Source organism: Nipponia nippon, unplaced genomic scaffold, assembly GCF_047370975.1.
Source record: "Nipponia nippon isolate SJK-2023a ecotype South Korea unplaced genomic scaffold, ASM4737097v1 scaffold_5, whole genome shotgun sequence".
Taxonomy (NCBI): Eukaryota; Metazoa; Chordata; class Aves; order Pelecaniformes; family Threskiornithidae; genus Nipponia; species Nipponia nippon.
In genome coordinates, this window is record NW_028262369.1 from 7,726,608 (window position 1) to 7,754,310 (window position 27,703).

Genomic DNA, 27,703 nt, shown 5'->3' on the forward strand with positions numbered 1-27,703 from the left:
GGGCGTGGCCCGGGGCGTGGTCGGGCGGGGCCGGGGCGGGGCCGGGCGGAGCGGCGCGGCGCGGGGCGCGCACCCGCGATGACCATCGGCGGCCCCCGCGGCCGGCACCCCCCGCTCCAGATGCCCTGTCTGCGCAAGGTGAGCCGACACCGGCACCGGCACCAGCCCCACGGGGAGCGGGCACCGCGCCGGGCACCGCGGGGACCGGGCACTGGCACCGTGGGGACCGGGTACCGAGGGGACCGGGCGCTGGGACCCTGGGGACCGGGCACTGGCGCTGCACCGGGCAGCGCGGGCATCGGGGACCGGGCACCGCCGGCGGCACGGGCGTCAGCATCGCCGGGGAGCGGGTACCAGCATCGCCCCGTGTACCGCGGGACAGCGGGCACCACCCCGGCCCCGCACCGCCACGGGGCCCCGGGCACCGCCCCACGCGGGGACACCCACGGGCAGCGTCCCGGAGCTACGAGCTCAGCCCCCGCCACCGGCCCGTGGTGCTGCCACAGCCCCGGCAGAGCTCGCACCCCAAAACCGAGGCTCCCCGGCCAAGGGATGCCAGGAGGCTGGGTGCCCGCACCTCCGGCATCGCACGCTTGCCCGGCTGCTGGGTGCCCCGGGTCCGGCTGCGGGGTGCCAGTCTGTCCCCTGGCCGGGCACAGGGTGCCCCGGGTCCGGCTGCGGGGTGCCAGGCTGCCCCCCGGCCGGGCACAGGGTGCCCTGGGTCAGGGCGGGGGGAGCCAGGCTGTGCCCAGGCCCAGTGCCCCCAGCCGGAGGGCTGAGCGTGGCGGGCGCTTGCCCGGCAGATGGAGCGGATGATTGTCAGCATGCAGGACCCCGACATGGGCATCAAGATGAGGAACCAGCGCCTGCTCATCACCGTTATCCCCCACGCCATGACAGGTGGGTCCCCATGGCGGGGCACCCCGTGAGGTGCGTGGGGTGGGAGAGGCATGTGGGTGCTCCCCAGGTGGCCCCAGCGCTGCACCCGGCACCCAGCCCCGTGGCACCCCGCGCCGCTCGCCTCCCTGCACCCACGGGTGCTCAGCGCTGCAGCTGGGATCAATTATGCATCGGCTGAGCGGGGCGGGCGCTCACTGGGGTGGGCGGCCCAGCATGTCCTTGGCAGGGCCCCCGTCACCCTGCGTGACCCCTTCAGCACCCGCTGAGCCGTGCCGGGGTGCCCCAGCCCAGGAACCTCCCTGTGCCCGGTCTGGGGGACCCCATTGCACCCTGCTAACGCTGCCTCTGTCCCCAGGGAATGACATCGTGGAGTGGCTCATCCAGAAGTACAGCATCTCTGAGGAGGGTGAGTGCCCCGGGACGGGCAGCTGGCACCACGGGGGCAACTGGGGCTGCTGAGCCCCCGTGCAGCCCCTGCTCCCGCTCCCCCAGAGTCTCTGCACCTCGGCAACCTCATCGTGAAGCACGGCTACATCTACCCCCTCAAAGACCCCCGCAGCCTGGTGCTGCGGGCAGACGAGTCACCCTACCGCTTCCAGGTATGGCCCTGCCGGCGGCACAGGTGCTGCCGCAGCCTCGGGGCTCCCCCGGCTCGGCACCGCGGCACCCCACGTCTCTGTGCCTCAGCCTCTTCCCCCTCCCCGCAGACCCCCTATTTCTGGACCAGCACCAAGTGGCCGGCCACGGAACTGGACTACGGTAGGTACCACTGTGCTGCCGGCACCGGCATGGGCTGCAGCCCCTTCCCGGCTCCCCTGAGGTGCCACCCCTCCTCTTGCAGCCATTTACCTGGCCAAGAAGAACATCCGCAAGCAGGGTGACCTGATCGAGCACGAGAAGGTGAGCGGTGCCCTCCTCACGCCTGTGATGAGCTGGGGGGTCTCAGCTCACCCAGGAGCAGGGGCTCACCTGCAGGGTGGCACCGGCTCTGCCTGTGCTGGAGCGGCGCTGGGACCTGGAGCCAGGCGTGGGGATGGGTGTCACGCCATGCCCACAGGGGTGACACTGTCGCTCCCCAGGACAACTACAACCTCCTGCACAAGCGGATCAACCACACGTGGGACTTCGTGGTGATGCAGGCGCGGGAGCAGCTCCGGTGAGTGCGGGCACAGCCCGGCACTGCTGCACCCTGGGGAGCCACGGGGGACAGAGCACCCTTGGGTGCTGGGGCAGGCAGGGTGCCAGCGCCTCCCCGCTGCCTTTGCACGGGCAGGGCGGCCAAGCAGCGGCGGAAGGGTGACCGCATCGTCATCGACTGCCAGGAGCAGGCGTACTGGCTCGTCAACCGGCCCCCGGTGAGGATGGGCGGCGGAGGGACAAGGGGTGCCAGGCTGGTGGGTGCAGCCCTGGGCAGGTGGGGAGGGCCAGGGCACTGCACCACGCACGGCCCCGGCCTGGGGAGCGGGGCTCTGGGGCGCGGGGCGTCCCGCCAGCCCCCAGCGCGATGCTCTCGTTGCAGCCGGGAGCCCCCAATGTGCTGGAGCAGGGCCCTGCGCGCAGGAACTGCCACACCACCCGTGTCCAGCTGGTGAGTGGGGCCCCGGGCACCCCCGGGCTGCCGGCGGGCAGAGGGCGCAGCCACCCGTGTGTGCTGGGGTGCTGAGCTGCCCCAGTGGGTGCCTGGCCATCCCACCCTGGGCCATGCCCACATTTTCGGGGGGACACCCCCCCAGCTCTGCTAACATCCATGTGTCCAGCCTGTCCCCCTGCTCCAGCTGAGCCGGGGGGTCAGTGTGTTTGCCCGTGCGCCCACCACCCCTCCGTGCCAGCACCCCTAGTCCCTGCGGGGTGGCTGTGCTGCTGGGAGTCCTGGCACCCCGGGGTGCCCATAGTCGCCACCAGGCCCTTCCCTGTGTCGCGACCCCTCTAATGCTGCCCTGGACCCCCGCCAGCCCGTCCTCACTAACCACCTGCTTTCTGTTCTCTGCGCCATGTGCTGTGTCCTCTGCCCACGTAAGTGTCACTAACCCAAGGCTGGTGCCACGCTGGGGCGGGGGGTGGATACCGGGGTTTACCCCACAGGCTGTACCGGCTGAGCCCAGAGGGGTGCAGGGATAAGGCTGGAGGCCATGGGGATGGGCCACAGGGTGCCGGGGTGAGGAGCAGGGGGGCTGGATGCCTGGGTCCTTGCCCAGGGTGGCGCTGGGCAGGGCTGGTGGGCACCGTGTCCTGGCCCTGCCATGCTCTCACCCGGCCCCGCGTGTCTCTTGCAGACCAAGAACATGGATTACTACAAGCGAGAGGTGAGCGGGGCGAGGGGCGGGGGTGGCTCCCAGGGGGCATGGGCTGCCGGGCACCCCTGATATCTCCCCCGTGGCCGGCCCTAGATCGAGTACTGCAGGAAGGCCATGGCCAGGACCAGGGTGAAGTCCTCCATCTGCCTCGAGGGGTGAGTGGCTGGTGGCTGCCCTGGCTGCGGGCAGGGTCCCCGTCGGCGTGACAGCACCAGCATCCCTGCGGCTGGCTGCTGGCACCGCAGCGCTCGTGCTGCCATTGCCCTCGGCAGGGAGCGGAGCCAAGGCTCCATAGTCATCGCAGAGCCCAAGCACGTCCCCACCACGTCCCCGCGGTGTCTGGGGATGGTGGCAGTGGTGGGACAGTGGCTGTGGTGGGATGGTGGCCCTGGACACCTCCAGTCGCCACTCCTGGTAGGTATATCAAGTTCAACGAGCAGTACGTGCCCCACGACCCCATCATGTCTGGCTGCCTGCCCAGCAACCCCTGGATCACGGACGACACCACGTACTGGGCCATGAACGCCCCCACGTAAGCGCCCATGTCGGGGCTGCCAGCCCCCCCCCCCCCCCGCCCCCGTACCCCAACCTGCAGGACAGGGTGCAGGGTCATGCAGGCAGCCATGGGCTGCTCGCTGCCAGCCCTGACACCGGTGTCACCTGCAGGGTGCCGACCCCCACAAAACTGCGCGTGGAGCGCTGGGGCTTCAACTTCAGCGAGCTCCTCACCGACCCCCTGGGCCGGGCGCAGCTCCTCGACTTCCTCAAGAAGGAGTTCAGCGGTGAGTGGCCTCATCCCAGCATCCCCAAACTCATCATCCCATCACAGAACCCCCAGACCCACCACCATGTCCCAGTACCACCTAATTCACTGCCCCATCCTGGCACCCACAAACCCACCACTGCATCCCAGCACCTCTTGACCAACCTATCCTGGCAGCCCCTGACCCCCCCACCACATCCTTGCATCCCTGGACCCACTACCCCATGTTGCACCAGCTGGCTCCATCCCAGGGGGTTTGGCCCCACAGCTGGCTGGGCCGCGGACCCACCACTGATGGCCTGGGGCCACGTCCCCCTCCCCAACACCATGGCCCCCTCCCCAGCCGAGAACCTGAGCTTCTGGGAGGCGTGTGAGGAACTGCGCTACGGGGAGCAGTCCCGCATCCCCGAGATCGTGGACTCCATCTACCAGTGAGTGCCAGTGGGGCGAGGGTTTGGGGGGGCTGGGGTGTGGGGGGGCCAGGCCACCACGGTCCCACTGCAGGGCCGGGTGCTCACTGCCAGCTGTGGCTCCCCAGGCAGTTCCTGGCTCCCGGGGCTACCCGGTGGGTGAACATCGACAGCAAGACCATGGAGCGGACACTGGAGGGCATCAAGACGCCCCACCGCTATGTGATGGACGACGCCCAGATGCACATCTACATGCTGATGAAGAAGGTGGGTGAGGGCAGGGCTGGGCTGGGCAGGGCAGGGTTGGGCAGGAGCCTGACGCCTCTGCTCGCCCAGGACTCCTACCCGCGGTTCCTCAAGTCGGAGCTCTACAGGAACCTCCTGGCCGAGGCCGTCATCCCCCCGGAGACCAAGAAGCGGTGAGGGCAGGGTCTGGACCTCTGGGGTGCTGGGGTGGTCCCCGCCGGCACTGACCCCGCTCTGCCCACAGGGTCTTCCCCTTCATGCGCAAGCAGCGGCACTCCAGCCCCAGCCCGGCCCTGCTCCTGCCCGCGGGCGATGCCGAGGAGAGGAGCCCCATGGCTGCCCCTGTCCCCGAGGAGGAGAGCTGAGGGCCCCGGCCCCCCACCGACGTGGGACCCCCCTGGCCCGGCACCCTCCGGCTCAGCCGCAGCCCCCCCACCCAGCACGCCCCGGCCCCGCCGCAGGACTCTGCCGGCAGTAGCACTGAAGGAGAGAAGCCATACGCCCCGCTGGCAGCACCCCCAGGCCAGGCTGGCCCCGCTGCAGCCCCCACTCACGTCCCCGCACCCTCCTCTCCCTCGGGGAGCCCACACCCAGCCGGCCTGGTGCGGGGTCACCCCCTCCTCCCGCCCCACCCGGGCACAAGCCGTGGAGACAATAAAGCCCCCCCCGTGGGGAAACGCTGCGGCTCCCATGGTTTTCGGGGAGGGGTGACCAGGGAGGTGGCTGCGGGGTGGTGGGTGCACGTGGTGGTGGCCACCGCTCCTGGCTGCAATTGTGTCCCCCTGGGCCGGCAGCAACCCCTGCCCCTGCCTGCAGCACCCAGCAAGGGTGCAGACCCCAGGTGGGGGGAAACCAGCCCCCCAGGCACGTGTGCCCATGGCACAGCCAGCACCCACAGCTCTGCTTGTTCAAGGGGCAAAAATAGACCCTGTTGGCAGACCCTCCTGGCACGGCCAAGCTGGCACTCGGGGCACTCAGCCCCCTGCAGCCACCGGTGCACCCACGTACAGCCCCCGTGGAGGACAAAAAGGTCTTTCGAGCACAGCCAGAGGAGCCTCTGGCCAGCAATCCCAGGCTGCAAGGGCCCTGCGGGCTGGCAGCTGAGCCACTCTGTCTGCCCACGGCCCATTAATCTGAGCAGAGGCCGAGGATCTGGCAGCAGGATTATTCTCTTTCCCGGAGTCAAGCCCCAGCTGCAGGGGATTAACGCTGGTGGTTATATAAAGGAGAGGGGGGCTGGTGCCCGCCAGCGCCCAGCCTTGGACCCCAGCCTGCCCCACATGCACCCAAGGACCCGCACAGCGGAGCAGGCTGGGGACGTCGCCAGCTCGTGAGCGACCAAGTGGTGCCAGCCCCCACCTTGGCCAACAAACGGCGTGGATGCTTGGGACGCTCGGGACCACGGCATCCTTCCCTGCCGCAGAGCTCAGGACCCCCGGCGTGGAGCAGGGGGTGTTTCTCAGCTCAGTACTGGGGCAGACAGAGGGGCTCGGGGCAGGGGAAGCTGCAGGCACCTCAGTCACAGGATGGAGCCTGGGACCTCGGCATTGGCAGCCACCGGGCAGCGACAGATGGTCCCACGCTCTGCGAGACACCGCCTGCCACGCGGCTCCCTCTGGCTTGATCCAAATCCAAGCCCCGGCGTGAGATTTTCATGCTGATGGACCGTAGCAGGAATCCGGGGTGTAAAACCAGGTCACCGAGCCCCAGGCAGGGGGCAGGGACGGTTATCTAACTCCAGCCTCCCTCCGCATGCTCCCTTCTCCCTGTCCGTCACCTGCCTGCAGCAGGCAGCACCTTGGGGCAGAGCCGTGGCCAGCTCAGCTATCAAAGCATCACCAGGACACCTGGATCCCTCCCAAAAAGGGGAGTTTCTGCCTTCGGGAAGTCACACAAAGGGCTGCCAAAAAATCCCAAAGTCTTGCATAACCTCAGCTGCAACAACAAAAGCAAGGCACCATTTACAAACAATGCAAAAGAGGATTTATTGAAACCATTCCGGTTAGACCAAGTCCTATAGGGCACAATTTGCAATAAGTTAAAGAACCAAACCAAACAGTCTTAGTGTTAAAAAACACACTAATACATAACACAGTGATATATGCCATCATCACCCATCTGAGTTATTGAATCAAGGCACAAAGTCATTCATTAAATACGGCAAAAAAACAAATTACACAGAGAAATAAGCTGGGAAAAGGACTTGTGTTGTTAAGAAGGTGCTGGTTTGGCACTGATGCGTTTAATTGAGCTGCCACAGGGAAATCTGCGTTTCCAAAGTATCTGGAAACATTAATGGACAACTTAAAGCCAGAAAAGCCCCCCAAAGCCAAAAATCCAGCTCTCCTGAAGGAACATTCAGTGTGCCTATGGGAAAGGTCAGGTCTGGGTAGGGACTGGAGGAGGGAGAGAGCTGAGACGCTGTGATTGCGGTGAGAATACGGCCCAGGCACCTTGCTCCCTACCAGGGGAATTTCAGCGGGATACAAACCACACCCAACACACAGATTGGACTAGCACGCAAGCCTGGGGCGCGCGCAGCCACGCTCCCGGCTCTGCCCCAGCCGGCAGCAGGGCAGGCTGAATCCAGCCCTCACAACCCGGGTTCCGCAGCGCTGGCGCAGCCCGTGATCCCTGCAACGCTGGCGCAGGCTGCTAGGCTTCAGGTCTTTATCGTGCTGCGCAAAGAGGTGACTTAAGCTACAGGACACGGCAGGAGAGACTCCCTGCACCCCCAGACTCACTCTGAAAACAGCTTGGAGAGAGAGGAACAGAGGGGGAAACCCACCATTTTGAGTCCAGGGTGCTTTGGGGGTTGTGGAGTGCTGCCCTGGGAGCATCCCTGGCTTCTGGCACAGCCCGGACACCCCAGGACTGGGTTCCGCCAGCAGCGCAGCTCTGCAGAGGCCAGCAGCACTCATCCCACATGGCTCCCTTGACTGCCTGAGCTATGGGTCGTGGGGCAGAGCGAGCCAGGGCACCCTTTAGGCAACTACCGGGCCAGCTGGAAGCAGGAGGTAAGCATCCAGGCAGACCACTGATGCTGCAGCTCATTTTGCTGCAAGACTGAGAGGGCTGAAGCTGTGGGCACGAGCCTGGGTGACACCATCTGCCAGAGCCAGGAGCTGCCCTGCAGCAGATTGAAGTTCAGTGATTGCCACGAGAGAAGAAATGATGCTCAACCCTACATAACCCGACTTAAGTTTCTCATCCTACAGTATTTCTACACACACCTCAATCTGAGACTAGGCAAGGGAGGGAGGCAATGGCTAAACCCCCTCTGGCACCACAAAACTTGAGAGAGGTTATTTTTAGCGTGTTTTCTGTCCACCTTCCTCTCACCAGTCAGATGGACGCCCAGCAGCATATGGACAGGGCCCACATCTCAGTGCAGCTGGTGTGGGGACTGCAGCTTTCATGACCGCGCAGCCAATTCAAACTGTTTTGCAGGCTTTGCACCTCATTTCCACAGTCCGCGTTGGTGCCCACCAAGGAATGGGGCAGAGCATACGCACCCCGCTACAAAAGTCTCCAGGGGAGACATCATCTTCACAGAGCAGCCTGTCCCATTCCCTCAGGCTACCAGGCTGGACAGAGAGAACAGCACCTGAAGATCCTCACCCAGCATCACTTCAATTCCGAGGGCAGGCAGGGAGCACAGAGCTCTCTCTGGAGCTGTGCGGCAGAGACCGCTTGCGTTGTTTCCCCAAGCGGCTGTCCTACAGCCTGCCCACCTCCTGGCAGAGGGGACAGTGCTCAGAGAAGGCTCCCCAGCAGCTGCAAGACTGAAAGAGTATTTACAGGAGAGCTGGCATTGTCACTCGGGTACAGGGCTTGCCAGAGCAGCAAGCCCAGCTCCCAGGCAAGGTTAAAGTGCAATTCTACTCTGAAAAAGTCCTAGATCACCTGGCACGTCAAAACCAGGAGAGGTGGTGTCCGTACCGGCAGGGACCAGCCTGGGTGGTTTTCTTATCACCTATGATCAGACTGGGGACAGGGAGAAACGTTGATGCATAAATCAGGGGGGAGACCAGCTCCCTTTCTGTGTCACCAACACCGCACAGCCTGGCTGAAAAGGAAGCAACAGAGGAGACAGACAGGTAGGTTTGTGACTGCAGAATGGGGCACATGGGGCTGTTCTTAGGAGAAAAGGCCATTTTCTAAGTAGAATGACACTTTAACCTGTGCTCTGCTGGCCCAGGTGACACTTAGCCACACCATCAGCCGCATCTGGGGTCTATCACTACACATACCCCACAACTACCAAAGCAGGGGCCCAAATCCAGGTGAGGGCAATTGCAAATCAACCTGCAGCCAAGCACCTCTCCCACAGCCAGGAGAGCTGACTCAGAAAGGAAATCGAACACCACACATCGAAGCTCCATTTCTCACGCAAGCACCCAAGAAATAATCAACTCTGGCATCCCCAGCAAGCATGCATTTTCCTCCAGACACAGGCTGAGTCAGCACAGTTCTGCGGGCACAGAAGGATCGAGGGGAAAGCCCCCTTCCCCAGGCTGACGACACTTCAGTGGTGGCCAAGCACTGAAGTCCCATCAGCTCTGAGGACAGATGCACTGGCAGCTGCCCCCACAGCCTGGGCATCCCCAGACACTGGGAGTGCTTCCCCACCAGCCACACTTTGGTTTGCAGATCGAGAAAGGCAGCTTCCCGTTTGAATTTGTGATCTGGGTTTGCTAAGAGCACGGCTCCGGAGGAGAGGCAGCTTGGAGACACCCGGGCCAGGGCAGTCTCTCCCCCTCCCTCGGCAAGCTCACACTCGGCTGAGGAATCGCATCCTGTAGAGGCGGTCCCGGACATACTGCTCGCTGTCCACAGCCACCTGGCTCAGCCAGATCACCCTGCTCTCAGAAACATCCTCCTTCAGCTTACGCTTCATCAGAGACACGGACCCTGGCTCCTCGCTGGGCTGAGGCCCTCTCAACAGCACGTAGCAGGCATGACGACTCCGCTCGAACAGCGCGGCTGTAACACAGAACAGAGGGGAAACGCCCACCCTAAGGTCTGTCTTCAGACTGGCCAACAGACCCAACACCGCGCACCCACAGAGTCCAGGAGGTACCAGAAGGCCAGCGTCCTCCTGCACCTCCTTGCTGGAGGAAGGAGGGGACTTACCATTGAATGCAGTTATTTGGTCTGTGCTATTGCGGAGCTCCAACAGGACATTCGTGTAGGAAGGATGGAAAAGGTAGAGCTTCTGGAGAGGAGCTCTGGATCTCTGCAACCAACAGGACACTATCAGGACACGGACCCACACGTTATCCCAGAGACAACGCCAGCACCAGGCTCAGCTATTACTCGTGCTCCACAGAATACATCCAGTCAGATACTTGTCTGTGTCTGCCCAACTCATCCTGTTTGATGCCACTAGTACTAGTGTTGGGATTTTGCTTACTGCTTGGTGCTCTCCTCCCCACCCCAAGCTTCCTGCAAATAGCAGGCCTGTCTGCTACAGGCAGGAGACAGATTTTTGCCTTAGGGCTGGCAGAGTTAGCGAGGAAAGCACAGGAAGCTCAGCTGGTGCTCGGGCATCCTCCAAGACACAACCTGTCACTAACGCTGCCAGCCACTGCCCCAGAGGACTCTGTTACGCAGCTGAGCTGTGCATCCAGGCTGCCAGAGACTGCCTTGGCGCAGAGAGAGGATACTCACATGGCCATGGGAGACTGCTGTGTGCACTATTGCTGCGGGAGGCTCCAGGCCAAACAGCGGCAACTTCAGAGGTACCAAGCCAGCAGCCTCTCACCTCACCTACAGTACCACACCAAGGCAGGGCTCTGGGCAATCCAGTGACTTTGTTCACAGAGCCACTAAGTCCCTTTTCTCTACATATCCAGGCTGAGGACGACAAAAGCTGTGGGTGCCACCACCAGCTGCTAGCAGGGACATTGCTATGGACATTGTGAGGAGCCGGTACAGACCAGATGACACGCAGAGGTCTGCCTGCTTCTAGCAGACCTGACTGGTCAGCGACCCCAGACCCAGTGCAGGAGGCTGCAGCGTTAGTGGCACAGACAGATGCAAATGTGAACGCTAGGAAAAGGGGGTAGCTCCACCCAGTTCTGGCCCAAAGTCTGGAGAACAGCAACCATTCAGCAGTGCTACTCACCGTTTCGTTCCCTGCCGCCTGGTATTCACCCCAGATCAGGAAGGCGGACCGGTGATCAGCAGTAGAAAGTGTGGCTGGCCCAGGGCTCTCTTCCCTTGAGTTCAGCTTCAGGTCCCACTGGACTGCTCCAGATCCACTCTCAACAATCATGACCTAGCAGGGAAGAAAGAAAAGGAAGTCATACCAAAGAGCTCTAACAAGCCATGAGAGAGAAGTCAAGTCAGCTGTCTCTACCCCACACTGTCTATGGGAAAAAGTATCTGACACATGCGAAGATGAGGAAATGCTTGAAGCTGAGCATCACAGAGCTGTGAGACCTGGGGTGGACCATATTAAAGTCACAAGTTTTGCAGCTATTTCAAGGGGTTCAAAGCTCTGTCATTGAAGTCTCTTGCTGAGAAGAGAATTAAAGTGCCTGAGCTGGCTTCAATAACCTGCTGAAAGAGATCCTTTCCCAGCCTAAAGCTTCCTAATATCAGCCAGAAGGAACACATCCCACCAGCTGTCCTTGACTCAATGCCTGCTTGAGCTGAGACATGCAGAGAAAAGGGAAGTTAAAAGGAAGAGCGTTCAAACCTTCTTTCTGTTGGGTCCAATTTTACTCTCAAAGACAATGCCAAGAACATCAGGTTTGTAGTAACCAAGCAGCGGCTCACTAAGGGAGAGAAAGAGAACGGAGAGATCATAACACACCCTTGTGGCTTGGGCAAACCTTGTTCTTTCAGAGCAGCCTCCATCCTCCCAACAACTCCCCTGGTAAGAGACTCGACTGCTGGGTTAGGTTAGCCTGGTACCACTCCCAGCTCTGAGCCCAGTCCTGAGACAGCCATATTGCAGCAGGCACAGAATGAAGAATCAAAGCTTTGGGCTCCTCCATTTTGAAGTGGCACCTGACATTTACTAGCAGAGGACACATAATACAATAAGTATGATCCAGATATGACCACAGAGCAGGCTTTTATGTTTCAAATGAATTAAAAAAATAGCATCCGTCAGGACACTGCTGCTGCTGGGAGCCTGGAAATGCCCCATCCAACCCACATCGGTAACGCTACCTCACAACATGGGACACGTTGAGGGTCCACAAAGTCTGAAGATTTTGTGCATTGATCAGTGTAGCCATCTTCGAGTTCACAACCAAGATGTTCTCCCGTGATCGCCCAGGAATTTTTGCCAGGTAATTAATGTCTCCAGAGCTGAATGAGGACAGAGAAATGATTACACTTTCTAGACTGTGGATGGTTTTATTGTGGGGTTTTGGTTTTTTTCCTGCACAGTAAATGCAAATAGGAAAACCCAGCCTGCTTTCCCTCCTTTCCTGTGAAACCTTGACCAGGTCATCAACACCGGCCCTCTCCCCGAGCTTTGGATGTGCTCCTAGTCCAAAAGTCATGGAGCCAGGAAAGAACAAAGGCACAACAGGCCATCCTGTCAGGAACACCGGTACCCTCCAGTCCACCAGCAGCCAAGAAATAATCTCACACCTGAGAAGGGATAAGCGGTGAGTGGCATGGTCAATGTTCTTCTCCCACTGAGGATCTTGCTCAAGGCTGGGAAGCTTAACTTCTATACCAGTTGCTGCACTGTAGAGATCTTTCAGGGAATATGCATACAGAGAGTTTTCTGTGCAAAAAAAGCAAGAATGAGGGAGATAAGTTATCCTGCCCTTGCTCTGAACTCTACGATTTTCCAGTTCTGGCAGATCAACTATATTTTTAGGACTTGCATCATAGAGTTGTAGTGGTATTTTGAGACTCAAGTCTGCTTTTGAATGCTTTTAACATCTTATCTGTTCATAATCCAAGTGCTCCACAGTAACAATTTGCTACAAATGACTACTTAAACCTTACATCCTCAACATTTTTCAAATAAAATTACTACAATATGTAACAAACCTTAGTTTAAGCAGAAGCCCCCCTTCTCTGGGCCCTGAATAGCTCTTTCGCTAGGTGAAAGCACGACACAGCTTTTAAGAATGCAAAACGCTCTTTCAGACAACTGTTTTGTAATCCTGATCTCACAGTTATATTTCACACTCTTTCAGACTGAGTTCACAAACAGAACTGTACCTGTATAGAAAAGGAAGTAGAGGGAGGAGCCCGGGTTCAGCCTGATGTAGCGAGCTTTCCCATCCACGTTCAGGTTTCCAGTGGAGCCGATCTGTTTGCCATTTTTTCCTGAATGGATGAAGGTCTTAATCTACACAGGGAAGGGATTAAAAAAAAAAAAAAAGTTAAAGCTGCATCGCACTGTTACTGCTCCAATACGAGTGTTTTCCAAAGCTCCTGAGCGGCTGGTACTGAGCAGCAGCTGAATGGGAACAGCGTAGCCTTGGATGAAGTGTCTCTCCCTGGTTTTGGAGGTGTGGGCATGAGTTAGATGATCCCTCTGCTGTGAATACTTTTGCAAGTTTGAAAACCACTTCCAGCACAGCCACTTGGCCCGAGATTTTACTGCCTCTGCCAAACACCTCCCCTGCAGGCTGGGACCACCAAACAGCAAGCCCCAGCTCTGCTAAGGACAGCAAAGATCAATTCAAGCCTGCTGAGCAGTGACAACAATGGAGAGGACCTAAAGGTAGAAACAAAGCAGCATACGGACACAGGGGAAACTTGGCTTCGCACGTAGCTCTGCTAAGTATTTTAAGTGCCCTAACCTACTCCCTCTAAGGCTGACATGAGTCCAAGGGGATAAAAGAGCTGACAGGTTTCTTTATATTCTTTGTGCAGGGTAACAAAATCCACTAAAAACATTTCACCCAGGAGAATAAAGCCTAAAAACAGGATCAGATTCAAATGTCTGGGCAACAGTCATGGTCTGGGGAGAGCAGTGCACGCTAGGGAAAAGAGAAACATCAGACTGAGAGAAACAGCATCCATCAGAGATGCTGAGTCAGGCAGGAACCCTTTCCTCTGCCTTGAGAGGGAGAGACTGGGAAAGAGAAGGAAATCTGCTGCTCTTGAAGTGAATCTGGAGAGTTTGGCAGGTGAATAAGGGATAGAGTTTGCTGGGGAAAATGAAGAACACAGCTGGGGAGGGAGAGCAACGCATCCACCAGCTGTTCCCAGCCTCCTGCACTGGGAGGAGACACATACCAGCTCTTGTAGATCAGCTTCACCTTTACTCACAAGCACTGGTTCAGCAGCTGCCCCAGGACAGTAACAGCCAAAGGTATTCATACAGCGAGTGAGAATACACACCACCTTACTCACTGCATTGCTTAATACCTCTGTGCGCTGCTACAGGCAGTGTATCCTGAAAAACGCCGTATTTTTCCGGATGTATTTGTGCTGAATCTTGCAGCAGGTAGGGGTCAATAAGACACTCAGAAAAAGCTGCCATCTAAACCCTCTACACACAGACCCTTCCCCACCGACTGCTCAAAGCTCTGCCACTTCAGGAAACAGCAGTATAATGTAACGTTCAGCTTCAGCCCTTGTTAGCAACGAAGCTAATTTACTGCAGTTCTGAATCCCCCTTCTGACAGGAGTGCCTTTTTCCAAGCTGCAGAGCTCCACTCAAGCTCCCTACATTTTATGTGATTTCTCAAAAAAGAACATACTTTTACTTAAGTTGACAGAGTGCTTGCCAAGTCCAGAGGGAGGAAGGGATTTCATACCAAGATAGCTAGAGAGGTTAAATGGAAAACAAATCAAAAGGCAGTCTTGCAGAACAGAGACTACATTCAAACATCTCTTGGCTCCCTAAGATTTAAAAAAAAAAAAAAAGTCTTGAGATAACCGGGATAGCAAAAACAAGGAAGAAAGAAAACAGAAGAGAAATGTAGGAGTTTAAGAGGATAGAATTTCTGATGACTCTGTCAACAACAACGTCTCGGACAGCAAAACCCTATTGGCTTATGGAGTGCTGTGGTACGAGGACACAGGGCTCCCACTCCTCCCATCACATTTACAGGGAACCGTAACTTTTGTATGCTTTAAACAGGACAGCTCGCGCATGCAGATGATGCTGTACCACTCAATCATGGATGCAGATGTTTTAGTATAAAAACACTTCTAGCTACATGACTTTCCCCTTCTAAGAAATGGGAAAAGCAATACTGGAGCGGAGGTAACACAACTAGCAGCTATTTCACTAAATGAACCCAAGTCAGAATTAACCAGCGCAGTGACACTAGGAAGAGAGCCGTGCAAAGCAGACCACAGGCAGAGATATGAAAGGTATCAGAAAAGGGCAGTGGTGGTACAAAAGTGCTGGCTGTCAGCTGTGCTTTGATCTAAGAGCCAGACCTGTCAGGGTTTGTTCACTTCCACTTCTCTGAGCAGAGTCCCAGAAAACTGCAAGCTCATCTTGCCTACGTTCACTCCCCACGCAGCCCAGGAACACACAGTGAGGAGCGCAGACTGAAAGGGGGGAGGGATTCCTGGCCAGCTTTTTTCTTTAAACCATAAAACACTTGCATTGATTTGGGAGTACGTCTCTGCAGGGTGGGAAAGAACCTACCCCAAACCCACAGATATCAGAGGCCTCTGGACACTTCCTCTTAGATGACAAGATCGAAATAAATAACATTCCTGCCATGCCCTGTGGTCTGGCCGCTGGGTTTATCAGAGTGACGTACCTTATCTCCTGTAGCAATAAAGATTATCAGGTCCTGAACTCCATCACTATCCACATCTGGAATCACTGACACGGGAGTCAGCACAGTATAATTAGCTCCAAAGTCACTGGACTGTCTCCACTGAACCTCCCCTAGAAGACAGAGTTATTGGGAAACATTCACTAAAACGCACTTTAGGTTGAAAGGCTTTTAACGCCCCTGCTCCTCGAAGTACTTTGCAGTAGCCAGCCATTTACAGCCCATCAGCACCACAAGCCAGTCACATTTCTGCTCATCACGGGGTACTTCCTTGCATTTCAAATGAATCCTAGTACCCACAATTTCCACTTACATTGGAAAGTACTTCTAGCTGCCTGCACAAATGCACCCTAACATCCTGGGCACAAAGAACAGCTTGCTTTTCTTGTCCCTTAGGTTAACAAGCTTCCCAGTATGTTCATGGCATGGAGGACCCTTTTTTGTGATCTAAAACCTTGCTGCTGTGTACTTAAATCTGCACAGACATTTTAAGACCATAAAGCAGCTGAATTCTGACCACAGCATTGCAGCTACTCCCGACAAAACCTTTTTGCTGCAACTTGCCTCCTGCAGATGTTCTGGCAGATGTTCCACGCTGACGCGACCGGCCGCAACTCAGTTCACATCCCACCTCTGCCTTCTTCAAAGAACATGCACAGCATGCTCAAACTTGTTTGTAAACAGAGGTGGCAGAGCTTTGGTTTTTTAAAAAATGGTGTTTGTGTGTGTGGAGTTTCTCATCAACAGCTCCAGGCCAGCTGGGTGACTTTACTCCATACACTCTGCCCAGGGCTGCTGGCCACTTTCCAGTCACTGCCCAGTGGAATTTCCAGTGGAATTCGGTGCGTGTGTGGGGGGGAGACCGGTGGGGGTTTTTCTTTTTAAGGAAGACTTAAGTGACTACCTAGGTGCTCAGAGGGGAAATGCTTACTCTCCCCTTAAAACAGTACCACAGATGGCAATTATCATTTCAGGAATGCAAAGTAATCATCTGCTCTTTGTCAGGAAGGCAGTTGTACTGAAGGCCAAGGAATTACTACTACCTGACGCTATCTGCAATAATTTTAGGCAGACTGTATTTCCTGTAGGATTCCTCCAAAGCTTTTACTGAAACACCAAAAAAAACACTTTGATTTGTTACTATGACAACAGATGTGAAGTAGAAGAGTGCCCCTAGGACATCATGGGAAGGCAAAGAATGTTACCCCCCCAAAGAAAACAAGCAGGCAGAGGAAGGAGAGAACTTAAGTTTTAAATAACTATATCCTGGCTTCAGCACAGTCCAAAGCTAAAACAGTACGACCAGGCTGATGAAATTTGCATTTCAATACATAAGGCTCTATTCCTTGCTGGTTAGACAGTGGATATAGTCTTGGAGGAAGCATCTTAGTCTCTTTAAAGAGCCGTCTCACTTAACAGGAACACGTAACAGTGAGATGGATTCAACGCAAAGGACTGGAGAAGCTTTCATGCTCTAACACAACCCCCAAAGAGCACAAACTGTGAATCCAGTCCCATCTTGCTCCAAAAACAGGAGATGGGACTATTCTGTCTGACATCTAGAGTGCTACAGTGCTTCCTCAGAGCCTGAGGTCACAGCAGAAGCATGGCAACAGAAGCCAAGGTGGAAATTAGACAAGTACCTAGACAGCAAAGCTAACCTGGGTGAAAGGTTGGGGTTTTTTTTGGTCCAGAAGGAATAATAAATTTAGGACTTAGATGGCGGAATTCAGGTCTCACTTCAAGCAGCTGCAGAGGACACATAGCAGGATTGCTTGCTTCAGGCTGGATGAGGTCCAGATGCACATCCAAAGACTGTGCTCTCCCAGTCTGCAGCTCACAAGCTATCTGCGCTAAAGGCAGGTCTTTTCTGCCTAGCAGTGTTAGACACCTCTCCCATGCCCTTGCCCGCTTGCTTACTAAACACTTCTAAGCTCCTGGCATCCACCATACAGTGGATGTGAAGAAGTATGCCCTTTTGGTTTTTCTGAACCTATCACTTGATAAAAGAACCATGGAGCAAGGAAGAATTAATCGTGACAGGAAATCATCACTCCCTGTTCTTCTACTTATGACTCGTAATTCTATAGACTTTTCTCCCCGTCACACATTCTCCAAGTTGGAGTTCTGGTTTATTTAGTGATTTCTTGCACAGAAGCAATTTCATACATCTGGTCATTGTGGTCCCCTTTCTGCCATATCCCATAGGAGACCAGCGAGGACCAGAACTGCTCACAGGGCTCACAATGCAGGCTGCTGGAGGATAAGGTAAAGAGAGAAGGTGTGACAATACACTTACTTCTGTCCTCAGGACTCAGGACTCTGCTTCTGGCCCCAGTGGAGGTGGAACACCCAGCTACACAGACTTTTGCTTTGACCTGGAACAGCTAATCTTAAGCTCGTGTCCCACTTTGCTTGTAAGATAAATGTGCAGGAATGTTAGATGTCCCACACAAACAAAAGCATGCAATGCTACGCTTTCCTTCTTGTTTGCTCAGGTCACTTATTCTGGCAATGAAGAAAGCAAGACTTCACACAACTGGAATAGATAAAAAACACTAACTTTATCAGCATTTAAAGATCAAAACCACGTCAGACACTTTCAGATGATAATCTGCCTACCTCTCCTTCAATCTTCCTACAAGGCAGAGGCTAGGCAGCCTGAGCGCCCTGGAATCTCACCAATCCTCAGCAATGATTAACTGATGAATCATTAACAGCTAAAGATTGTTCTGACTACTGTTTTTAGCACAATGCAATGTAAGTCAGACTTTGCCACTTTAAATACATTTAGCCTATTTAAATACATTTTTTTCTGATCTGCCCTCCTAACCCCCAGTAAAAGTCAACTATGCTAAGAAACCCCTTTTAACCTACTTAATTGCAAAAAGATAACAAATGCGTCAACTTCTGGGTTATTCACTTTTCTATCTGAAGCAATTTTTCATCTCTTGCTTTTAATTTATCCATGGAATGTTTTCTTACCGTATTGTTGCTGTGACCTGTGGCTTAGCCTGGTTCCTTCTCTCCATGCTTATGCTACTTCTTTATGGCTGTCTTTTGTTCTGTGCCTTTGGCTCAGCAGTCACCTTTCCACACTTTGACGTAAAAGCAACTACTTCATTAATAGTCTATAAATAACCTGTGCTAAAGCCTATTGATGAGGGAAATGGTGCTAAGGTATCTCAGTTGGTACAGAAGCTTTCCAGCCCTGTGTGTGTCTACACTTTCATCTACACTGGAAATTAAAAGCTACACTAGATTTTCCTCAGATTCCTTAGAGCTATACCTCTTGCTATTTCTCTCTCCCAGTTTTTGGAAAATAGGGTGTGAGGGGTTCGATACCAGATACAGAGGATGCGATCCTAGGCATGTTTTCAAGGGAGAACATACATTGTTTAGAACCTTTGAAACAGTGACCCCCAAAATGGAAATGTATTTCAGGCTTCATCAGCGAGGAAGGTTCAAGGTACAAGAGATGGTCACCGCTCTGTTCCTAGAGAAGTACAGGCATTCTTTGCCCTCACCCCACATTAGCCAAGATGATGATGAATTTCTCCATCTATAGGTTCAGAAATTAAGGTGGCTTTCCAGAGGAACCAGGCAAAATCCTGGACTACTGAAACTGGTGAGTACTTATCCTAAGTGCTCTCCTTGACAACTTTAAAATCATAAATCCCTAAAACTCCCACTCCTTTTGCCACTGCAGGCACTCCTAGCACTCACACGCAAACAACTGAGAAACGTGGGTTTGTGTCCAACCCATGAGAGTATAAAGTAACATTCACAGCTAGTGACTGCTTCTCCTGTTTCAAAAGCTGTTGAAAAGTTGTTCTTATAATACAGTGGCTGGCACAAACCACCACAACAGTGTCCAGCCTTTGGAACAGAGAGGCTGAGAGAACAGGCACTTCTCAACAGCCCAGCAAATGGCTCTGGCAAGGTTTTCAAGATAATAAATACTCTGTGCCCATTGTTCATGTACCAGCAAGTCATGTCATGCTGACGTCCCCAGCCTCCGAGGTCTGAAGGCCACCAGGTGAGGAAAGCAAGTAGCAGCATCCCCTGTATGGCAGCAGTACTCTGCTCGTCACTCACCTGTCTGCAGGTCAACTGCCATAAGAGACATCGGCTTCCCCACAACCAAGCAACCTGGGGCCTCAGCCCCCCCAAGCTGCTTGATGCCACACTCCATCCACTCAATCTCCTCGGCAGCAGGCCTCTCCCAGAGCACTCTGCCGTTCGTGCCAGACACAGCAGCAACAAAGGCACACGGCGAAGGCAGACCTGAAGAGAAGAGATGTCAGAGGGAGCACTGCCTACACCTACCTTTGCTGCTCCGCACCACCCGAGAGCTGGGACTCACCCAGTTCCTCTCCCCACCCAGCTAACTTGGTTTTCTCTCCCAGTCCCATAGCAGCCTCACTAATTAGAGCTAAAAGAGAAAGAACAGCCCTTACTACAAGGCTTTATCTTTCTGAATCAGCTACCTTCATCCGGACAGGATCTGTTGAAGCTGCTGCTGCTGTTGCTAGCTTTGAAAGCAAAGACAACATCTTGCACTTTGTCTTCGTTCACATCTTCTATAGCCAGAAACTGGTAGGCCACTGCAAAAGATCACAAGCCAGGCGCTGGTGAGGAGTGCCTCAAGCAACAGCAGAGCTAGCTGCAGCAAAACACAAATTCCTAGAGACCTACTCACTGCCTCCATCTCTGACAGTGTAACATCAGGACAAATTGGCTTTTGTATTAAAAGAAAAAGCCATCTACATGAGTACCAAGGACTCGAAGTTAGTGCCAAAGGATTTTTTAAATTTGCTATCCCCCAGAGGATTTGTCTTTTTTTATAGCCAAGCAGCCAGAATTTGAACTACGCTGAACAAAGAACAACTCTGGTCTTGGTGTGGGGTTGCTATTCCTGAAATATATAAAAAAAAAAGCCCAAACCCCATGAAACCCAGCCTCAGATATTCTATCTCTCTCACTCTCAGTTAAAAGCAGCCTTCTTCAGCTCAGAGCAGCAGAACTTGGGATTTCTGCATTAACACACAAAGCTCAGTCCCTGTTGGTGAGCACTATCTCTGCGTTTATAGCATAACCAGCACGCACCCACTGCACATAAGATTAAAGAAAAGCTTTCACAGAAGCGAATGCTGAGCCACCAGGGAGCAGTACCCAGGCTAAAGAGCCGACTAAAGCAACTATAAATTTGTGCAATTTATAAAAAAAACAAGATGCATTTCTTCTTCTCCCCTTCCTGTTAGCCATGGGGAAAAGTTAGAAAGTCATACTGACAAAAGAAAAAATGCCTAATTGTCTCCAAACCTCAGCTCAAACTTCAAGGGAATGTTTTACAGACCAAACTTCAACAAAGATTTATTCCCAGATACCCTTCCCCATTTTTTTTTTCCAAATGAGGTTGTCCTGCTACCTTGTTAGTGCTTCAGAGCAGCATCTAATTTCTCCATCAGATCCTGTAAACACCTCCTGGAAGGCCACTCCAATTATGACGGGCCACTGCTTATCCAGGTCAGGTATTCACAGCTCTCGCTCCCAAGGGCACCATCCCTGCAGGCCTGGCTGCAGATCGTGCTTAGGTAGAGCTCCACAATTCAAATTTGTGGCTCATAAAGGAAAAGGACTATTGGTAGGTATTTATTCTGCTACAGCAAGCTCACCTGCATTGTCGTAGTTTCGGAACCATGTTCTTTCTGAAACTGGCCTCTCTGGGCAAGGAATGATAAACGAGAAAGCAAACACAATTATCAGACACAGAAACAATGAGATGAAGAAGGCGGCAGTGCGCCACCGGGACAGCCGAGACAGTCGCGATGACTGCTTGCTGATAATTCTTCTCTCCACAGAGTTTTCATGGTTCTCTTGAGCTTTTACGTCCTCAGTCTTCAGAGGGTGGATCTCAGCTTCTGAGTCTTTGTTATCCATCGCAGCTCATTCATCAGTATTCAAACACCCTTTTTCCCCTTCACCTGCAACAATGGAAAGAGCAGTTAAAATTGATTTTGGAATATATCAAAAAAACAACAAAAATATTCTGTTACTACCTGATATGCATGCTGGAAACATTTAATGGGAGGTGAGCAAATCAGTGCATTGTCACCGAGCCGGATACAAAGCGCCGTTGGTACCGGAGGTCTCTCACACGGAGCAATGGGGAGAGACCGTGGGATGCAGGAATAGCACTATTTCTTCTTCAGAGGAGGAAATCAGCTCTGCTAGACCCAGACAAAGGCGGCTACAGCCTCTACGCGGAAAGGACTGACTGGTCTGTAGGTCTCCCTCAAGAAAACCACACCAAAAGCTTCTTTTGCTGCAACGACTTCTTGCCACCTCCCGTATATGTCAGTCTGACTCCCAGCTGGAGAGGTGAAAGGAAACACTCCTGATCTTTATATCCCAACATAAGGCTGTTCCCTACTGTAATGAGCACTTGAGCTTCCCCAGGAGAGAGAGAGAGAGAGAGAGAGAGAAACAAACACCAGCATATTCTGTATAGGAACAAACCAAAGTTATTCAACACCCTCTCAGATGAGAAACCACTTGATAAGTTTAGCAACCCAGCCCTGCAGAAGGCAAGAGAGTGATTATTTCCCTCCCCAGAGGAAAAAGAAGGCACAAGCTGAGACTAAAATCAGGCAAATTTGATTTCATCAGAATGGGAGACGAGCTAACAACTGCTATTTTACTTTCTCCTGCTATAAAACATAATGTTGAGCTACAGCTACAGTAACAGAGGGGTTCTGTGCTAATTTGTTATAAAAAGGGAAAAAAAAAGAAAAAGCCCTGGTCGGTTACAGAAGCCTGTAACTCATTACCCACAACAACAATAAAGTCAATGTTATATACAGTTCCTCTGATAGTGCTTCTTTAAAAAAATAGCGGAAGGGAAGAAATAAAGAATAACACATTCCAGTAGCCTTGGAAAAAGCTGCATGACAGTGTCATAAAAAGTTATATCAGAGCAAATAAACATGACAACCGAGCCAATTTTCCATGACCGTGCCCCAGCAGTCACGTGCCTGGATTGTCCGCTGGAGCAATTTACTTCCCCAGCAGAAAATAGCTTGAACTCAGCACCAGCACACAACACAGAGTTTGGGCTTTCAACTCCAACAACAACGGGGCTCGTTACGTCTCACGTTTCATGCCCAAGTTCATTTACAGGTTCAAAGAAACACAAGTCACCCTTGGGAGGCCAGGCTCCTTCGGGCAGCTGCAGCTCGACTGGGGGGGTCTCACCTCCCTGGGTTGTCCCTGTCCACCTGCAGGGAAGAGCTGCAGAGGCCTCTTCTCTTCTGGGTACAAATCACAGGGGGTACAGACCTATGGCAAGGCAGGGTCTGAGCGCACGGGGCGAGCGGGACAGCCTGGCATGCTGCTGTCAATCCCCTAGCTAACCTCAGCGCCCGCTGGACTTACAAGGCTGGAGTTACAAAGCACTTACTCCGACCCCAGCACTCTGGCATTTATTCTACAACAGCACATCGAGTACAAGATCTCGCTCCAGACAATTTAATTCAAGCTGCACAATACTACGCAAATGCAATTAAATCAATAATGTAGAAGTTGTATCTTATTCCAAAGATCTTACTCCAAAGACTTCATCTGCCCTTCATGTCAGTCTACCAGCAACACCTTCACGAGGCCGGCTGTTTCCAGACCAACCGCAGGCACCTGACAGAGGAGACAGGTAGGAAGGCTCCAGGTGGAAAGGGGAAGAAAAGGAAGAGCCGTGCATTCAGCCTTCCCCCCAACCTGGCCATCATGCTGGCAAGCCGAGCACCACTCCATTACTGGAGCCGGCCAAGGACCCGACCTCTAGCAGTTCAAGGTGCAAGGCTCCAGGCACAGGCTGAGCAAATGATTTACCGGAGCAGAGCAACCACCGCTGCAGCGATGGGGACAGCGGCAGGAATGGGTCACGCAGCCTCCCTTGCGATGAGGCAGATGGCCCGTGTGTCTCCGGTGTGCCTGTCTCCAGCAGCGGGGAGGGGTGGATCTTCTCAAACGCTGCGGTAGCCAGCGTCCACGGTGTGGGCTGCAACAGGGCTCCAGCACAACCCCACCGGCCTCTCCAGCGGAGCCCTCCGCATTCCCCAGTGCGGAGCCAGGAAACCTCCCGGGCACAGCCGAGTGCTTCCAGCACCTACAAGACTTCCCGAGAAGAACCAAAACCAGGCTTCTCCCCGCTTAGTCCAAAAGGGCCACCATCTTAACGCTGTATGGAAGGCATATTTTTATGACTCACTATAAATCACGCCACTGTCATCTAGACTGGGATGAGAACAATAAAAAAAGTGGTAATTATCCTGACAGCCCCAGCAATTCCCCTTCTTTTGCAGCAATGACCCTAGGAGCCACTGATAACAAAGAGCACTCAATGCCTTTAAAGCAATTCTTTCTCTTTTCTTTCAGGGTTTGAATAATGCCCTTTGCACCCCTGCCAGCGCAGAGGCAGTGCCAGAACAACGATCACAAAGGTCAATAGCAAAGACTCAAACAATGCAGGAAATCCCATCGCCCGCAGTTGCCAAAGTACATGCTGGCAGCATGTGAAACGGTCTGAGCTCTGAACAACAAAGAAGTCTGGTAATCAGTTTAATTGAAGACAAGCAGAAAATGATAGTGTGCATTTCGGATGATTTTACTGTCCTCTAGCAGCCAGCACTTTGTCTCCTGCTGGTAGAGGACACAAAATAATTCACTGGAAAGTTTAACGCATCCAGGCACCTTGCAAGGAAATACACAACAACAGGATCGTGCGCTGCTGCATTACTAACACACACTGCATGCACTAGATCTTGTAGCTAGCACTGGCTTTCTGCTTGGGGATGGGAGGCCTCACCGTGAGAAAACATGGGAAAAAGACTTCATAGAAAAGGAAATAATTAGAAACCGCACGCAGCAGACCCAAACTGAACCCACACAGCCCAAGGAGCGCTGCAGTACAGCCAGGATCTGCATTCCATACGACTTCATTTGCCGGTGTGCACACTTCCATCGCTCCCCAAGCTTCAAAGGCTACTTACCCCCAGCAACAGGACAAGCTAAGAGCAGGATCAGAGCCAAGGAGGAACAAATACCCTTTCCTGTCCCACAGTAGCAATGCTGCGCTCAGGACAAACATGGCTTTACTCACCTTCGTGGGGCACTGACTTTCCTCTTCTCCTGAAGCTACAGTGCAGATTTACAGATGTGATCTGAATCAAACCAGTGAAACTTGTGCAGCAAGTGGTTAGCGCCAAGCCACAGCCAAATCCAAGAGACAAACTATCATTACCAGCCAGCTAGAACTGCCTGGCAAGCACAGAGAACTGCACACAGCCAGATGTATGAAAACTGGTGACAGAAATCATTTAAGTATCAGTGTGATGGAAGGTTTAACTCATTTTCCACCCATAAAATACCAAACCACAGCATTTGTAATCTCACCACGCACAAGTTCTTCCTGGAAAATTTCTAGCAATATATCATAACTTAGATTTGATGTTCAATGTGTTTATATCTTTCACGGAACGATGAAATCAGATTCTAACTGGCCATTTTAGGAAGCCAAACACAGCACTTGGGTGTTTTGGTCCTGTACTTTTTTGTTTTAAGCACCTTACAGGTTTCCTTCCTGTCAGCCAGAAATTGCTGAAGCCCCAAGCTGCAATCAACAATGACGAAACAGCTTCCCAATTTTGGTCTGAACAAGATGCAACGTTCCCTTCACAGCTGTCTTCCACGAGCAAACTGTTCAGTTTTGATCTGATGTATGGCATGGCGCTGCAGTGAACCCGCCGGGCAGTCACCTGCTGCAACATCAAGACATTATTCGGTCATTTTTTCTCTTTTCTGCAGTCCCACTTACATCAGGGTCCAGCCACAAGGAAGTAATACATAAGATTTCCCCCAAATGAGGCGATTTTCCTTTCCAAACACACTCAGACTGCACTGCGTACACAAGCTTACAGTTTTGCTGGGTCATCTGCAGCTCATAATTCTTTCTTGATATAAAGTCGCAGCCACGGGCTGGCAGGGAGAACTGCCTCGAGTCCATGCCCTTCTGACACCGGGGTACCTCTGCTCCTGCTTGCGTCCTTACAGCCGTTGTAAGGACACGGTTTGTAACCCAGACCACACCAAAGACAATGCAGGCACCCGGCTCAGAGAAACACCTGCATTCTGCTGCTACAGCTGTCCTTTCCCCTCCCCTCACACTTGTTATTTTGCCTCTGTTAACAAAGGTCTCTTCAAAACACCAGGTTCTTCTTAAATGGCGCTTAACCCTCCGGTGCAGACTCAACACGTGCCACAGAGCATTCACAGCAAGTGAATTAGAAACTCCTCCAGAGCACAGCCAAACGTCACCTTAGAACGTGATACATCTGTCCACTGTAGGAGAAAAGTTCTCTTTTCCAGGGCAGTTTTCACTACAGTCGGGGTTTGAGCAGAGAAACTCAATCTGTTTAGTGAAGAGCAAAACACCATCCAGTACTTTTTCCAAGACAGCGACAGGAAGAGCAAAACTCTCTAAGATGAACAACAGCATTAAAGCTGCAAAGCTGTGTGGAACTGATTATAGGGTTAGGCCAGTAATAACAACTGAGCAGCAGAAACGCGTGCCATTTATCATCCCAGAAGTTACAAGCTTCGCTGGATCCAAGCCACCTGCCCTCACTGACTGCTGCGGATCCCTTGCGTCAGCCCCACAAGTAGCAGTTAGCGAGCTGTTTGAATCTCTCACATCAGAGACATCCCCACCTCATCCACGGGGCTCCCCCGCTTGCGCCAGAAGCACGGTGGCTTCTCCGCACCACCAGACATTTAACACAATAGGGACTTTGAGGAGACCTCGGAGCATGAAAACCCTTTAGAAGAGGCTGTGGTCATTTCACGTACATTTATTAAAAAGACAAAAAAAAAGTACATTTTTTAAGTGGAGCGCTTGTTCCACAGGTCACAAACTCCATGCTGCCCACTGGATCCTTCCTGCACAGCCTAGCGAGGTCTATGGCACCATGAAACAGCAGCCTTCCTCCAGCCGCCGTTGTCCTTGTCGGCTATCTCCAAGAGAAACTTGTTTTCTCCCCCCAGAAATTGAATTTTTATTTTCCTCCCTTACACACGTACACGGAGGAAAGCTCACTCATGGGCCATTCCACCCGCACACCCAACGGCCAGCCCTGTGGAGCCTCTCGGCTTCCAGCCTCCGCAGGCAGCCCCTCGAAGGGGGCCCAATTCTGCCCCGGCAGGGGGGAGGGCTGGCTCCAGTCACGCTGAGCCGTCCCTCCCTGCAGGGCGGCCTGCCCCTCTGACTCCCAGCAGGCACGTAAGGGGTTTTCGCTTTCCAAAATAAGGAAAAAAGGGTGGAAATGAGATCACAACACATTAAAGTATTTTTCTTTCTGCAAGAAACGCTCTAATTCATGCCTGCAGAGTAGGCTTGTGGCCTGCTGAGGAAAACAGAAGCGCGGATTTGAAGCCTCTCCAGGATTAGTGCTGAAGGCTGCGTGCTGAGCTCTGCAGAGGTGAGGGGTTTCTCGTATTTCCGAGTGAAACACGGACCTGCGCTTCCAGGTGCTGTGTAAGCGTCTCCTCGGGACTCCCACGCAGCCCGCCAGCCGCGCAGGACGAACCAGCTCAGATCAAACGGAGGATCAGAGCAACGAGCTGCCTCGGCAGAGTCCCAGGATTTTGCAAAAGGGATTAAATTCTTTCCCAGGCTTCTTGATATGGTTTTGGGCAACTTTTGCGAGCTGCTGAAGGCGGACAGCAAACCCCGGGACCACGGGGCCAGGCGGCGGGCCGGGCCGGGCCGGGCGCGGCGGGGAGCGCGGCACAGCCGCCTGCGGCGTTTCGCCTCCGAGCCGCGCTGCCCCCCAGCCGGCAGCGTGGGACCCACCCTGCCGCCAGCCGCCCGCGGGCTTAACGAAACCCCGCTTCCCGCTCTGAGCTCCGCTCCGGCACCGCGCGGTTCCCGCCGGCGGAGCGGCCGGTGCCCGGCTCCCTTCCCCGAACGGCAGCGCCGGGGCCCGCCGGGGGAGCGGCCCGCAGCCCAGCCGGGGCGCAGCGGGAGGCCGCACCCCGCCCTGCCCAGCCCAGCCTCCCCCCCGCCGCCGCGGGAGGCCGCGGGCCCCGGCCGGCCCGACCCCCGCCCCGCTCCGCTCCGCACTCACCCCGCCGCCACCGCCGTCACTTCCGCCGCCATCCCCCACCGCCTACCGCGCGGAAGTGACGCCACGACGCAGCGGCCCGCTTCCACCCCGCCCGCAGCCGCGCCTGCGCAGTGCGGCGGGCGGGGACGGGCGGCGCGGCCCGGCGGCGGCGGCGGCGGAGGAGAACCCGCAAAGAACGAGT

The 27,703-nt window shown here is 54.1% G+C and overlaps 2 protein-coding genes across 5 annotated transcripts; one reads left to right on the top strand and one right to left on the bottom strand.

Moving 5' to 3' along the window:
• The first annotated feature begins 40 nt into the window (after window positions 1-40).
• On the top strand, window positions 41-5,245 carry RGS11 (regulator of G protein signaling 11). Of its 2 annotated transcripts, none has more exons than XM_087731917.1 (17): window positions 41-138; window positions 804-900; window positions 1,256-1,306; window positions 1,393-1,499; window positions 1,608-1,659; window positions 1,742-1,800; window positions 1,980-2,056; window positions 2,174-2,255; window positions 2,420-2,488; window positions 3,174-3,203; window positions 3,288-3,349; window positions 3,613-3,726; window positions 3,861-3,976; window positions 4,301-4,388; window positions 4,496-4,634; window positions 4,704-4,786; window positions 4,858-5,245. In XM_087731917.1, the coding sequence occupies exons 1-17, from the start codon at window positions 79-81 to the stop codon at window positions 4,976-4,978; spliced, it is 1,407 nt and encodes a 468-aa protein (XP_087588043.1). In that variant the 5' UTR covers window positions 41-78; the 3' UTR covers window positions 4,979-5,245. The 2 variants fall into 2 exon arrangements, with proteins under 2 accessions (XP_087588043.1, XP_087588045.1); XM_087731919.1 differs by having other exon boundaries at window positions 3,180-3,203.
• A 1,328-nt stretch (window positions 5,246-6,573) lies between these two features.
• FAM234A (family with sequence similarity 234 member A) lies at window positions 6,574-27,598 on the bottom strand. 3 transcript variants are annotated; one of them, XM_087734656.1, is made up of 12 exons: window positions 27,523-27,598; window positions 21,022-21,330; window positions 19,834-19,950; window positions 19,442-19,630; window positions 15,326-15,456; window positions 12,813-12,942; window positions 12,228-12,366; window positions 11,799-11,939; window positions 11,320-11,398; window positions 10,744-10,896; window positions 9,750-9,852; window positions 6,574-9,599 (listed from the first exon to the last, which is right to left on the bottom strand). In XM_087734656.1, the coding sequence occupies exons 2-12, from the start codon at window positions 21,284-21,286 to the stop codon at window positions 9,388-9,390; spliced, it is 1,659 nt and encodes a 552-aa protein (XP_087590782.1). In that variant the 5' UTR covers window positions 21,287-21,330; window positions 27,523-27,598; the 3' UTR covers window positions 6,574-9,387. The 3 variants fall into 3 exon arrangements, with proteins under 3 accessions (XP_087590782.1, XP_087590780.1, XP_087590781.1); XM_087734654.1 differs by lacking the exon at window positions 27,523-27,598 and adding an exon at window positions 21,406-23,625; XM_087734655.1 differs by lacking the exon at window positions 27,523-27,598 and having other exon boundaries at window positions 21,022-24,481.
• Window positions 27,599-27,703: the final 105 nt, after the last annotated feature.

What these genes read in the sequence shown, in the direction of transcription:
- FAM234A (XM_087734656.1), bottom strand. Translation starts at nt 21,286, where the DNA reads ATGGATAACAAAGACTCAGAAGCTGAGATCCACCCTCTGAAGACTGAG. An exon ending in TTATTGCTACAGGAGATAAG is followed by an intron (nt 12,943 to 15,325) that starts GTACGTCACTCT and finishes TTCCCTGTGTAG; the next exon opens with ATTAAGACCTTCATCCATTC. An exon ending in TTGGACCCAACAGAAAGAAG is followed by an intron (nt 10,897 to 11,319) that starts GTTTGAACGCTC and finishes CTTCCCTGCTAG; the next exon opens with GTCATGATTGTTGAGAGTGG.
- RGS11 (XM_087731917.1), top strand. Translation starts at nt 79, where the DNA reads ATGACCATCGGCGGCCCCCGCGGCCGGCACCCCCCGCTCCAGATGCCC. An exon ending in GGCTCGTCAACCGGCCCCCG is followed by an intron (nt 2,256 to 2,419) that starts GTGAGGATGGGC and finishes CTCTCGTTGCAG; the next exon opens with CCGGGAGCCCCCAATGTGCT. An exon ending in CCCCCGGAGACCAAGAAGCG is followed by an intron (nt 4,787 to 4,857) that starts GTGAGGGCAGGG and finishes CTCTGCCCACAG; the next exon opens with GGTCTTCCCCTTCATGCGCA.